Genomic DNA, 13,903 nt, shown 5'->3' with positions numbered 1-13,903 from the left:
CGATGTTACGGTGAACCTGGGAGGTGACTGTCCTAGCCATGGGCTGGGAGGAACATGGGAGGACACCCCAGGCAGTGGCTCAGTCCCCCCAAGCACCAGGCACAGGCTGGCCCTGCGGCTAGCAGAGCCCCTGTTTTGTTAAGGTAGTGATAGTTCCACCCTCACACCCAGCTCAGTGGTCTAGACTGTGGGCTTTGGGGTCCGACCAGGTTCACACCTTGGATCTACCTCTTCCTGCCCAGTCAGCTTCACCCAGTTCCTCGGCTTGCCTCGGTTTGCTTGTCTGTAAAATGGAGGTAGCACCCACTCCATAACACTGCTGCAAGATTCAGATACAGGCAGATAGGACACGTGAAATGTTTAGCACAGCCCCTGGCACTGGACCGCTGGATAATTGGGAGCAGTCGTTGTTAACCTGACCCTCTGAGGCGTACCACTCAAAGCACACTCAGGTCATGTTTGTTAAGAGAAATAAACTAAATAGGATTAAAATACGTTCATGTGGAGGCTGGGGTTGGCAAGATTCAAGCTTTACATAAAGCTATATTTTGTTTGGTTTTTACCTTTTCTTTTTGCAGTACTGGGGATCAGGGCCTTGCTAAGTAACGCTCTGCCACTGAGCTCCGTCCCCAGCCCACCCCATACAGCTATTTTTTTAAAAAAATATATATTTTTTAAGTGTAGATGGACACAACACAATGCCTTTATTTTTATGTGGTGCTGAGGATCGAACCCGGGTCCCGCCTGTGCTAGGCGAGTGCTCTACCGCTGAGCCACAATCCCAGCCCCATAAAACTATTTTTCGTTAAGACTAAATGCCTTTGGAGATGGTGGGAACTAAAAGCCATAGCAACGGGCTAGGCCGTGTGTGGCCCCCTTGTAGAATGTTTTCTTTCTGCTCAAAGAAAAATGCCCAGGTAGGCCTTCTCAGTCCTTCCCTCCTTGTCCTCCTTGTCCTGAGGAGCGTGGTCCCTGTGGCTGAGGTAGAAACACCTGGTTTATCCCTCCAGAGTTTTCCCCATGGGGAGGATTAGCGCAGATCTGTCCCATGGTGGCCACCATCGGAGGCAGGTTGCCCTGAAGTTGCATTCTGGATGTTTCTGCAAGGCCTTTGGCTTCTGTTCTGCTGTCATTACCAGAACCCTCATTGACACTTATTGGTCCTTTCTTCGGACTTTGGAACCAGGCGGGCATGATGCTGTGCACCTGTGATCCCAGAGAAAACGGAGCCACAAGGGTCATCCAGGCCTGTGTCTCTAGCCACCCACTGCTGGCTCTGCCTGGTGTTGTACCATTCACACCTTTCATGGCTGAGGGGGGCTGGTGCGTGGTGACAGGTGTGTTTTTGGTCTGCGTTGACTTGGGCAAACTGGGACCTGAAGAAGCTGACGTGTCCCTCTGGGACTTGGCTCTCTGCTGTTAACAGGTGCTCGTGCTGTTCGGCAGAGCCGTCAACATTTTCCCGCTTTCCTACCTCCTGAACTTCTTCCGCGATCACAAGATCACCCCGAAGATGATGTTCATCATGTGGTTTAGCGGTAAGTCAAATCTTGAGTAAATGGATGAAAAATTTTTATAATAAAGGTGCACACCAGCTGGGGAGAACCTGAAGCCACCTGCTAGAAATCCTGAAAGCCAACTTGCCTCATAAGCCAAAATTAATAAAAGCTCCCACTTGGCCAGGTGCCGTGGCACCCACGCGTAATCCCAGCAGCTGGGGAGGCTGAGACAGGAGGATCACGAGTTCAAAGCCAGCCTCAGCAAAGGGGCGACGCTAAACAACTCAGTGAGACCCTGTCTCTAGATAAAAAATAGAAAATAGGGCTGGTGATATGGCTTAGTGGTCAAGTGCCCCTGAGCTCATTCCCTGGTACCCGCCCCCAAAAAACTCCCATTTAACGGCCCTTACTGTAAGCCAGGCCCCTACCAGATGCGACCTGGCCACAGTAGTCTGAGATCTGGGGGACAGAGGGCATGCTTGGGATCCTGTGACCACAGGAGACAGAGCCAGGGTGTGCCCTTCCTTTGTCCACCCCTCTCCTGGACAGGCCAGTGAGCCCAGGGGTGACCAGGCCAATTCTGGTTTTCTAGGCTGAAGTCATAATGGCTCAAAATAAAAGAGGTAGAAGTTAAAATTCTCACAGACCACGTGGTGATTCTCTGTCATCCAGGGCTGGGATGGGGCCCAGGCCCAGCACATGCAGGCAAGGCTCTGCCACCATCCACGCCAGGCCTGTGTGCTAATGCTGGGTGTTTCTTCCTTCAGTTACAGAGTTCTGACGCTCTCATTCAGAGTCTCAGCTGCCATTCCATCATGTTTCTCTACTTCCTCAAGGATGGAAATGACTCCATAAATCTTTGGCTCCTAGAGAACCGGGTCCTCAGCCATCTTTAAATTTATTTTTGAACAACACATAGAGTTCTCTGTGCTTTCGTGTTTAAATATTATAACTGAAACATTTCCATGTGGGTTGGATACAGCAACATGCTTTATAATGTTCTCTCTGGCGGCACAAATGGAAATTTGTCTCAGATTTCTCTTTTTTCAAAAAACGTGTGTGTGTGTGTGTGTGTGTGTGTACACACATGGACTCATATACAACGAGAGAAGCTCAATTTTTTCTTTTTTTTAATTTTTATTTTTTTTTAGTTGGACACAATACCTTTATTTTATTTATTTTTATGTGGTGCTGAGGATCGAACCCATTGGCCACCCCTGCCAGGCGAGCGCTCTGCCACTGTGCCCTGGCCCCAGCCCCGGTTTTTTCTTAATCCTTTTTGCCAATGAAGAAAAACTCTTTTCGTGAACATACTTTATATACAAAGATATGAAAAATTGTGCTTTATATGTGTAATAAGAATTGCAGTGCAAAAAAGAAAAACTCTTTGGAGTAGTCGATCCCAGGGCGTGAAAATCTCCCAAGAAAATCCAAGAACTGTGTCAGATAGTTCACAAAGCCACGGGGGCTCCATATTTGGGAGTGAGGGCAGGAGGACAGCTGCTGCAGAGCCGCGTGTTGGGGGTGAGGCCAGCTGGCCTCTGATAGCCCTTCCTCTATGATTTCCAGGTCTTTCTGGATCCTCTTTGAGGACTTTGCCTCTCTGGCTCCGCCCATTCCCATTTCAGCCTCTTCTCTTTCCCGGGCTTCAGCTCAGTCCCATCCCTGTCCCCTCCTCCACCATGGCCACCTGGGGCAGGCCACCCTCACTCACTGTCTCCACTTCTTCATCTCCTGTCCAGCACCCCGGAACTGGCCTTACCTGGTCACCGGTGCCACCTGCAGCCAACCTGCTGGGCCCAGTCAGCCCCCGCCCTAGCCACCTCCTGGCTTTAGGCTCCCTCTGCTGCCCACACTGCCTGAGCCCGCAGGCCCCTTGCCCTCTCCCCTGTGGGGTCTCCTCAGGCTCCGGCCAGCACCACCTCAGGACATAGCCCAGCCCTGCTGTGCTCGAGGTCATCACTCCCTGGGGAGCTCGGGGTTCATCGGGCTCCCCTGAGCAGACCTTGCCGAGTGCCTCCCTGGATGTCGTGGGGCCAGCATGGCCTCACTGAGACAGGTCTAGGGCCGCTAGGCTCGCAGCGCTGGCTGGGCAGCAGGGGAAGCACATCCCTTGGCTTCATCCTCTGGCTCTGGACCCTGCCTGTGTCCCTCACCACCCGCTGCCCCATCCTGGACCTGTGTGGGCCCTGCGCTGTCTCTGCCCCGCCCTCTGTCTCAGCACTCAGCATCTCCTGCATCCTTGTTGATGGTCACTCCTCCCAGGCACTCTGGAAGCTCCCAAGGGCAGGGGCAGGGCCACCTGTGTCTGGCTGTGGGGTGCCAGAGTGGCCAGAAGTTTCTGACTGAGTGAAGGGCTGTCTCCTGCTCAGTCCACACCCTTGTCACTCCCCAGGAGCCTGTCACCACCACCAGGCAGCCAGAGCCCTGCCAGCACTGCCGGGGGCTCAGCACAGGCAGCCTCCTCAGATTCAGGGGGCACCTCCCGACTGCAGCCTGTGCTGCTGCTGTTCATGGTGGCCCCGGGTGGGACGAATGTGCTCTGGCCTGGCTCCTCAGTGTGTGGTGGAGCGCACTGGAGACTGCTGTGCACAAAGCCCTAGGCCTGGGGCGCCCGGGAGCGCTTGGCCCACAGCAGCCAGCATGAGTCACAGGCCTGGTGGCCTCCCTGCACAGGCACCTGTGCCTTGCAGCCTAGCGGGTCAGTGGCCTCATCACATGTCTGTAGCCGTGGAGCGGGTGGAGGGGCACCATCCCGTCCCCACTCCTCTGCGGCCTGCGTGGGCTGTGGTGCAGGCAACCTGGTGGGCAGCCGCTGCTGCTGCCTCCCCGCGCTCCCCTGACCACCCTGCCGCCCCCAGGCCTGCGGGGGGCCATCCCTTACGCCCTGAGCCTGCACCTGGACCTGGAGCCCATGGAGAAGCGGCAGCTGATCGGCACCACCACCATCGTCATCGTGCTCTTCACCATCCTGCTGCTGGGCGGCAGCACCATGCCCCTCATCCGCCTCATGGACATCGAGGACGCCAAGGCGCGCCGCAGGAGCAAGAAGGACGTCAACCTCAGCAAGACGGAGAAGATGGTCAGTGCCGGCCGGGCAGGGCGGGGGCAGGCGTGCTGGGGACCCGCTGGTTGCTGCCTGCTGCCAGAAGGCAGGGAACAACCTGGCTTCTAGGGTGCCCTGCATCTCCATGATGCACAGGTGCGCGCTCGCAATACACATGCACGAGCACGCATCGCGGAGCACAGTGCAGTCACTGTGCTGAAGAGGAACTGGAGTTCTGGAGCAAGGCACTTTGGGGTGGACAGGCTGTCCGGACTCGGGGTTTGATGAGGCCACAGAGGCCACGGACAAGCTCTGGTACTTCCCTCTGGGGCCCTGGGGGCATTCCTCCCCTGCTAGTAGCAGAGCCACCTCTTGGGACCCAGGGCTGGAAGGTTTCAAAATCATGTCGTCTGCTGAAAACTTCCTGTTGGGGGCTGGAGGACAGGGAGGGCATGACTAGGGCTGGAGGGGTCCAGGGCCCGCTGCAGTCCAGCTGAGAATCCTGTTTCCCTGCCCACCTCTGCTTCCTGCAAGCCACCCTCCTGCCACCAGGCGGCCCTCTGGGCCAACAGCCCTGGTGCCTCCCTGCCGCCCTGTGCAGAGGTGGGCCTGCTGACCTCCCTGCAGGCTCCTGCATCCCGCCCCCACCACGTTTCAGGAAATGCATCTTATTCTGGTTCCCATATTTGAGGCCAATGGTAACTGGTCACAGAAATCTTTCCCTGTTGGTCTAACATGGAGGTCAGGCCTGGGTGGTTCTGGAACTCGTCCCCACACTGGGCCCCAGCCAGGGCTGTGCTACTGGAAGGAAGCTTCCATGGCCAGGCAGGGCTCTGCAGGGCCCTTCGCAGCTCCCAGGCCTCTCTCCCCACCCACCAGCTTTCTTATTTGTTTGTAACAAAATCTCTCATGGGGGTCAGACATTTGCTTGAGTATCAGAATGGACGGCAGGCTCGTCACAAGGTTACCACGAGGGTTTTAGAGGTCTAGAGGAGGCCCCCCAAAATGGTCATTTCTTACAAGTTGCTGCTGCTGCCACCACTCCTGGAGAGCCAGCTGGCTGAGGGCCAGGAGGGGTCCTCAGGGGGACTGCTGCGGGGCCTCTCTTGGGTGCAGGCATGTGCCTGTCTCGGGCCATCCTGAGTACCTGCAGGAAGCAGATGCTCTCCTGGTCCCCATTTTGCCTCTAGGAATGCTGAGGCACAGGAGAGTCCCACTCACCCAGCTGAGGTCCCACAGCTCCCACAATCTAAGCTCGAAGTCACCACTTTCTCTTTTTTTTTTAATATTTATTTTTAGTGGTAGTTGGACACAATGCCTTTATTTTTTATTTATTAATTTTTATGTGGTGCTGAGGATCGAATCCAGTGCCTCGCACGTGCTAAGCGATCGCTGTACCTCTGAGCCCCAGCCCCAGCCCTCGAAATCGCCACTTTCTACATTGGTGGTCCTCACAGTGGGGTCCCAGACCAGCAGCATCACTGGGCACTTAGACCTGCACATTCTCGGGCCTCACCCTAGACTTACTGAGACAGAAACTGCGGTTCCTGCCCAGTGTTTCGGGCTTCAACAAGCCCTCCAGGTGATGCTGACGTGGGCCACAGCGTCCGAAGGCACTTCCTTCGCCCCACTCCCGAGCACATGCCAGCACGCCTGCTGGAGGCGAGGTGGTGGACTGGCAGGCACCTTCCATGGCTTCGTCCGGCTTCCTCCGGCAGAGCAGAAACTCCTGCTTCCCAGTGCTGCTGGCCTTTGGGCCTCCTGGCCAAGGGTGGCTGTTGGTGAGGCTTTGGGGAGCGCAGGAAGATGCACAGTGCCTGAGACCTAGGTCCTCCCTTCCGGAGCCACTCTTTTCTTCACCCCTCTCTGGAGCTGTTCTCCCCTCTCCCCTGCTCTGACTTGACTCGCCAGGAGGTGTCCCTGGCATCCATGATGTTCTTAGAGACTGTCGTACCTCCCGTGGGCTCCCAGGAGGCTATTTGTACCCACATTCACCCTGCCTGGGTGTGAGGCACTTCGGGTTGGGGACACTGGTGACCTGGGGCAGAAGCCTCTAGGTAGTGGTGTGGGGCTTCCAGTTAGTGCCCGCTGACGCATCCGGCTGCCTTGTCCCCCAGGGCAACACCATCGAGTCCGAGCACCTGTCGGAGCTCACCGAGGAGGAGTACGAGGCCCACTACATCCGGCGGCAGGACCTCAAGGGCTTCATGTGGCTGGACGCCAAGTACCTGAACCCCTTCTTCACACGGAGGCTGACACAAGAGGTGGGACCTTGCCTCCCCTCAGGAGGGCTGGCCGAGGGCTGGGGGAGGGAGTGTCGCGAGGGCGCCTCCCGGGCTGGGTGTGGGTGCAGCTGCTGTTTCCCTGGGCTGCGGATTTGCTCTTCACTTGGTCACAGCCTGTTCACGTGTTAGGTTCTCCTGGTTGATGGCTCCGGGCCTTGATCAGCTGTTGAAGCTGGGCTAAGTTTTAGGCAGGCCAGGGCCTCAGGGAGCCATGGTGCACTGCTAGGCGGTGTGGACGCCCTGCGCTGGGGCTGGGGCTCTTCCAGCCGCCCAGCACCTTCTGCTGCTCAGGCCGTGGTGCCAGCTGTCAGCACGCTGCAGCACCACCTTCCATCCCAGCCACCTGCAGGAGGCAGCCGTGGTCTCCCTGACATCGAGGAAACTGAGGCCCAGGGAGTAGCCCCCGCTCCAGCCCAAGAGGCCACACAGCCAGCATGAGGATAACTCTAGAGGCTGCAGGGGTTTGGGGGTTTTTTTGTTTGTTTTTTGGGGGATGCTGGGAATTAAACCCAGGGGTGCTCTACTGCTGAGCTCCATCTTTGGCCATTTTTCTTTTGGGGAGTTGGTGGGGTCACTGGGGATTGAACTCAGGGGCACCCGATCACAGAACCACATCCCCACCCTACTTTGTGTTTTATTTAGAGACAGGGTCTCACTGAGTTGCTCAGTGCCTCCCTTTTAATCTTCTAAAAGCAAGAGGTTTGAACCCACGATCCTCCTGCCTCAGCCTCCTGAGCTGCTGGGATTACAGGCATGAGCCACCACGCCCAGCTTTATTTTTCATTTTGAGCCAAGGTCTCACTAAGTTGCTGAAAGGGGCAGAGGTGCCACATTTTTATCCTCACACCATCTGCCTCCTCACATCCTGTTTCTCAGGGGTCCCTCCTGGTGCCCCCAAAGCTGGCTGCTTAACACTGTGCCGTTGCCTGGTGCCTTGTCCTGCCCCCCCCCCAAGCCCAGGGGAAGCCCCTCCTCCACACTGACCAGGTTCATCTCATCTCCCGCCCCAGGACCTCCATCATGGGCGCATCCAGATGAAGAGCCTCACCAACAAGTGGTATGAGGAGGTGCGCCAGGGCCCGTCGGGCTCCGAGGACGACGAGCAGGAGCTGTTCTGACCGAGCTGGGTGCCGCGCCTTCTGGCAGACAGGGCCCAGGCGGGCCTTGCCACCCACAGACACCGAGCGTGGCCCTGGAAGTACTTGCACTTGGCAGCCTCTTCAGGGTGTCAGAAGGAGAGTGACGTGAGGCTGCGGAATCTTCTTAGCCCGCAGTTTTCCAGGCCTTTGGAAACTCTCATCTCCCCACTCCTCACTGAGCAGGGCCTCCATAGAGTGGAGTGGCCGCTGTCACGGGTAGTGCCCCCTCCTGCTTCGGCAGCCCCTGTGCAGCCCCTAAGAGAGCGGTTCGGCCTGGACAGGGAAGCCCGAGCCAGGGCCTGCAGGGAGCGCTGAGCCTGGAGCCTGGGGGTCAGGGTCTGACCCTCGTGCAGGCTCAGAAAGCCAGAAACCTCAACCCCCTGAGAAGGAAAAGCTGAGCGACCCTTTTTCTTTACCTCTGATTGGCACCTCACCGCCTGTCTTCCCGGGGCAGGCAGCTGCTGCCCTGCTCGGGGCGTATCGTGAATGTTTACACTGGTGCCCACCTTGAGGCTGGGCCCTTCTTAGAGCCTGGTTGGAAGCTGCAGCCCTGGGTCTCAGGCTGGGGCATTGGGCTCTTTTGTGGGGTCAGAGCGCCCCCTAGAGAGAAGCTGGAAAATGGTGTCTGCAGCCAGCCATGGCTGCCTTGATTCTGTTTCAGTTCATGCACTTTTACCAAGTCCAGGAGTCTGGTAGCCTCCTGCCTCGGCCGGCATCCCATCTCCCTCGCTGGGTCCTGCTGCTCCGTTGTTCTCGTTCATCCAGCCGAGGTCCTTTGCCAGCTGTATGTCCACCTGCCATTACCTGCTGCCACCTTCACTGCTGTTTAGGGTTCTGTTCTCTTCAGTTCCCTACCATCTTGGTTTCTGCCCGTCTCCCATGCTGGGGTGCCAGCTCCCCACCCAGAGGTACCATCTCGGGCCCTGCCTCCCCTGCCGCCTCAAGCTGCCAGTCGTTTGCGTGTGACCCACACCCCGTTCCCACCCACCTTTTGTGTAACTGCTCCACTACGCCCATCCACAGGCGTGGACAACGTTCCCCTATGGCTCTGGGTCCCAGCTGGAGTCGAGAGCAGAACCCTCAGGTGATTCAGTTCATCACGTGCATGTCCTTGGCTCTCAGTGGGACACTGTGGGCCCACGGTCTTTATGGGCCAGCATGCCTTGGAGTGGTAGAAGGTGTATTTCTCTGTCTTATGCCCCAGGCAGGGTGACTCTGGAGTCAGGAAGGACCGACCGCAGACCCCCTAGGATTCTTGCCAGGCCCAGCCCTCACTGCTCACCTTGCCTAGAACTTGTCGCCATCAGGCAGGAAGCCGCGCTTGCTTTTATGCATGAGAAGTGAGTTTGTGCTTGATAGAGCTACAGCGTGGTCTTTTCCTTCCTAGAGTCCCACACCTTGACCCCATAGTTCAAGCCATCCCATTGCCTTGCATAATTTTGTTTTCCACCATTTCTTTGCTGTGGAAGAAGAGGTCAGAGAAGAAGGGGACCTTCACCCTTGCTTGAGAATAGGCAGGGAGCTGAGACCAGATTGATCTCTTAGCCCAGCTCAGAGCTAATTTCTCTTCTCCCCTGAAATCCAGGGTCTGATATCAGAGATGAAGGTTGTTTGGTTGTTTTGCAAGCTCAGTAACTTGCCAAGATTTTCTTTTTTTAATCTTAATTTATAGATGAAGCAATGAGACAGAAGGAGTCTTCTCGGTTCAGACTATTGTCATCAGGTCCAGTGGCCCAGCCACATCATGCCTTGTCCTCCCACTTTTTGCTGAGACCTGAGAATGTCATGGTGGGGAGCATCTGTGGGGTTTGGTAGAAAGGCCACCAGGCTTTGCTGGTGGGGAGGGTGAGACCTTTCCTGGGCGCTACCAGCACTAGCCTGGGTCTCCTGTGAGTCTCCTCTGCCCCCTGCTGGTAAGTGAGGGTTTAGCAGCCTGGAAGAGCAACCCGAGAGGTGAGGGTGACCGGCTTCGATTTGTAGTAAGCAGAAGGCCCTGCAGGTGTGTTTTTCAGGTGGAGTATCACTTCAGGCGGTAAATAAACGTAGAAGATATAAAAGGATCCAGTTTTGCTATACCTTCCCGCCTGCTTCAGATCTAGCCAAGAGACAGGACAGCTGTGGCTCAGAAGGTATTGCTTTAGAGTGAGGTAAGAGCCATGAGTGCCCCTGGGAATGCTGGCCCTGTAGCCAGTAAACCAAGATGTGCCACAGCAGGCCTGTGCCCCCGACACCCCACTTCCTGGGATAAATCGTACACTCAGTGCCACCTGTGGTTGTAGGGCCTCTTGGAACAACCACACCCTGCAACTTGAGATTGGAGTCCTCAGGAGCTTTTCCTGAGTCCCCAGAGGTCAAGTCAGCTGTGGGCTGGACCAGGCTGGGGACGGCTCAGCCCATTGGTGCCCAGCCTCTCAGCCCAGGAGCAGAGCCGAAGCCCTCCAGTCCTCAGCCCAAGCCACCGGCCCTCTCACAGTGGGGCTGTAGCAGGGCCCTGCCTGGCCCAGAACGTGGCAGCCCCAGTCAGTGCAGACGTCCTCTTTTGCCGTATATGCCTTTGTGTGCGGTGGATGCCAAAACAGGCAAGTGGGGGCCTCCTTGACACTGGCCAGATATCCCTATCCCTCAGCAAGACCTGGCCTCCTGAGTCTTGGTCCCTGTTTCCATGGACCCACACCCCGGCAGAGCTCTCAGCAGGGTAGCTGTTACCAGGACCTCACTAGCTTCGCAGTCCAGGGACTGGCAAAGCCCAGGTAGAGAGTTGCCCCTGATTCCAGCTGGAGGATCTCACAGCTCTCTGCTGTAGGGTAGGATTTTAAAATACAAAATAGGGTCCCCTCCCCATTCCCTCCAAAATGCAGCCATGTGTTTCCCCTGCTGGTTGGAGTGTCAGAAGCTCAATCTGAGATGTTCCCAACACTACAGCCAGAGTCATTAGGGTGTCCTCCCAGGACCCCACCTCCAGGGCCCAGGCCTAAGTACAGGCTCCCAGAGAATAAGGAGCTAGCTCCTTGCCGGTTCCTGCCGTTTCTCAAATGCATATTCATGGGCCACAAAGGAAGGACTTTCTAACATGGCCTGCCCCATCCCATTTCCCCACCATCCCAGGGCCCTTACCCACGGTGTGGACTCTCAGCTCTGCAGGCAAGAGGCTGCTGGGAGCCCCTCGGGGCTGTGGGACTGGAAGGAAAAATGTGTTTGGTGGCCAGAGGAAAGAAGCCACTTGCACATGACAAGGGAGGGATGGTTGGGAGGCCCCAGCTTCCACCAGAGGCTCCAGTGCCCTCCGCTGCAGTTCCCACAAGGCCAGATCTATTCTCACAGCCAATAGGAGTCTTGTATTTTTTTTCATATTTTCTCTAAAAATTAAGGTGTGTGTAATTAAGTTTGGGTTTTTTATTGTTGTTTATTTTTTCTTTAAGGACCCCAGGGAGGAAAAAACAATTAAACAGGGAACACTGGGGCCAGGCATTGGGGGCCCTGGCTGCAGGGGATGGTGGCTGCATTGGGTGGGGCGGCTGTGCTGCTGGGCCCCTGCTTGTCTCCCTGGACTGAGGATTCAGGATCGGAAAAGTCATGTCACTGGATATTTATTTAGAAATAAAAATGCTGCCGAATCCGAACGGGCTTCTGTGTCCGTGTTCCCGTGGCTTTGCACATACAGGTCCTGCACTCCTGGGCTCACTCTGGTCACACAGCTTCTTGGGCCAGCAGCGAACAGTCCCGTGAAGGGCAGTGCCTGGCAACGGGGACTTGGTGTGACGAGGGCCGGGATCTGGTTCCTGCTTCTGCCCCCAGGAGAAATATGAGGCCGAGGTGGCCGCCTGGGCTTCTCACGGGTACAGGAGCCCGTCTCCCAAGCTGGTGGCAGGGCCACCTAGGATGGCACCTGTGGTGGCCGTTGCCTGACAATTAAGCAGATCGTCTCCACTGAGCCCACACAGCCGCAGAAGCTGCCTGTCCCCTCCTGGGAGAGGAGGCAGTGGCAGTGGGTGGGCATGAATTGAGCTTGCACGTCCGTCCAGGGGCATCTGAAGCTTCTGTGAGAAGAGGCGCAAAAAAGAAAACGAAAACGAATCTAGAAGGGGGGGGGGGAGGCGAACCCACTCCCTGTTCTGGCCCATGGGGGCGGGGGCGGGCCTCGTCTCTCCCAGGCCTGCACCGCATCCCGTCCCGCCACAGCCATGAAGGGGGAGAAGTCGCCCCAGAACATGACCTGGCCTGGGCTGCCCAGGTGCCACCAGCCACAGACAGGGTGTTGGGAGCAGCGATCCAAGTTACAGTCCTCAAGCCGGCGACAGGAGCACATCTGAGCTGGGAACTTGTGCAAAGGCCCAGGTGAGACTGCCCAGTTAGCTGTGGTGATGCCCTGTTCAGAAGAGGTCCCAGCCTGTTATGGGACTGTCACTTCTGACTCCAGACACTAGCTGCAGGGGTGACGAATTGTGAACAGAGTCTGGTCACGTTGGGCTGCCCCCAGCCGCGACCTTTGTCCTGCTTGTGTTGAAGAAACTTTCCCAAAGGAAACCTCGATGATAAACGTGCTGGCCTGGCTCGGTCATTCGTCCCTCGCCAGGGGATGAGAGCCACCGGTCCCCAGCTTTCTCTCTAGGTGTGTCTGTTTGTCTTTTCTTCATCCCCTATCGCCCCTTGTCCCGTTTCTGAACTAACAGCCATGCAGGTGGCAGCAGCAAGGGACCCCCTGGGACTGGAGGCTGCAGAAGGCCCACAAGGCCTCAGCCCCCTCCCCTCTGCCCACTGATGCTGGAGAGACCTGGGTCCGGAGAAGAACTGCAAGTGTGGTGACAGGTGGTGGCTGTCACGGCCTCAGTGTAGGGAGACTGAAGTGACAGGACTGGGAATGGAAAGCAGGATTCGCCCAGGCAGCACTCCATGTTACGTAATGCCCCTGCACGCCCGAGGGAAGCTCTCAGCATAGCAGGGAGCAGTCAAGAGAAAGAGCCATTTCCTTAGAGCTCGGGGCCAAGGAAGGTCTGGCACAGCTGAGGACCCCGTGGTCCCCACTCTTCCCACAGGGGAGCTAAATGTAAATTTCAGGAGTAGAATTTTGCGAACATGCTTTGAGAAATACACATACTGGGTTAGAGGACACGGAGAAGACTTTGACCGTGACAAGAGGGGTCCTGTGAAGACGATTTGTATGTGAAAGACGTTTTTCATACTATAACCGTGTTTTGTGTGTGCATTTACTCCTCATGACCGGATGTGGAGTTGACAATGCTGAGTACTTTTTTTTTTTTTTTTTTTGAAAAATCTAAAGTGCTTGATAAATGTTAAAAATAGAAGTAAAATATAAATGATTTGGAGGGGCAGTAACCACCCCCTGTGGAGTGGCTCTCACTGGGTGCTGGGCTGGGGAGCCCGGTGGCTTACGCGAGGTGCAGCAGAGCACTGTCCCGTGCCCGGGTTTGGTTTTACTTTGCTGTGTACATAGTGTATATAAAGGACACACGAGTCCTACTCTACATCTAGTTTTCTAGATGCTAAAAAGATTGCAAGTATATGACAAAAGTGGGATTCGTAAACATTCTGTACGTTTTGTGTTAAAATTCCTAAGCATCGGGTGCAGTGACCTGTAATCCCAGTGGCTGGGAGGCTGAGACAGGAGGATCTGAGTTCAAAGCCAGCCTCAGGGGGGAAAGAAAGCAACTCAGGAGACCTGTCTCTAAATAAAATACGAAATAGGGCTGGGGTGCGGCTCAGTGGGCGAGGGCCTCTCGGTTGTTGAATCCCCGGTACCAAAAAAAAGGAAGTCTAGGAAGGGCTGGAGTGCGTAGCCCTGGCGGTGGAGGGCCGGAGGGCTCACATTCTGAAGACCTTTTCACATTAGAACTACTGTTACACGTGTGCCCTTTACTCAAGACGACTGTCATTACGTAGTGGACAAACGGCGTCCTCACCTGAAACACCTCGTCT

General features: G+C 56.1%; 1 protein-coding gene across 3 annotated transcripts in view; it reads left to right on the top strand.

The window, feature by feature from the left end:
* Nucleotides 1-11,589, top strand: part of Slc9a8 (solute carrier family 9 member A8) — a 96,868-nt gene extending 85,279 nt beyond the window's left edge. For all 3 annotated transcript variants that reach the window (XM_071608998.1, XM_027946481.2, XM_027946480.2), the window contains 4 exons: nucleotides 1,427-1,538; nucleotides 4,361-4,581; nucleotides 6,663-6,809; nucleotides 7,841-11,589. In XM_071608998.1, coding sequence (XP_071465099.1) covers nucleotides 1,427-1,538; nucleotides 4,361-4,581; nucleotides 6,663-6,809; nucleotides 7,841-7,948 — 588 coding nt within the window. In that variant the 3' untranslated portion in view covers nucleotides 7,949-11,589. The remainder of the gene's footprint in view (nucleotides 1-1,426; nucleotides 1,539-4,360; nucleotides 4,582-6,662; nucleotides 6,810-7,840) is intronic.
* The last annotated feature ends 2,314 nt before the right edge of the window (nucleotides 11,590-13,903 follow it).

Source organism: Marmota flaviventris, chromosome 2 (assembly GCF_047511675.1).
Source record: "Marmota flaviventris isolate mMarFla1 chromosome 2, mMarFla1.hap1, whole genome shotgun sequence".
Lineage (NCBI taxonomy): Eukaryota > Metazoa > Chordata > Mammalia > Rodentia > Sciuridae > Marmota > Marmota flaviventris.
This window is presented reverse-complemented; position numbering and strand designations above follow the sequence as displayed.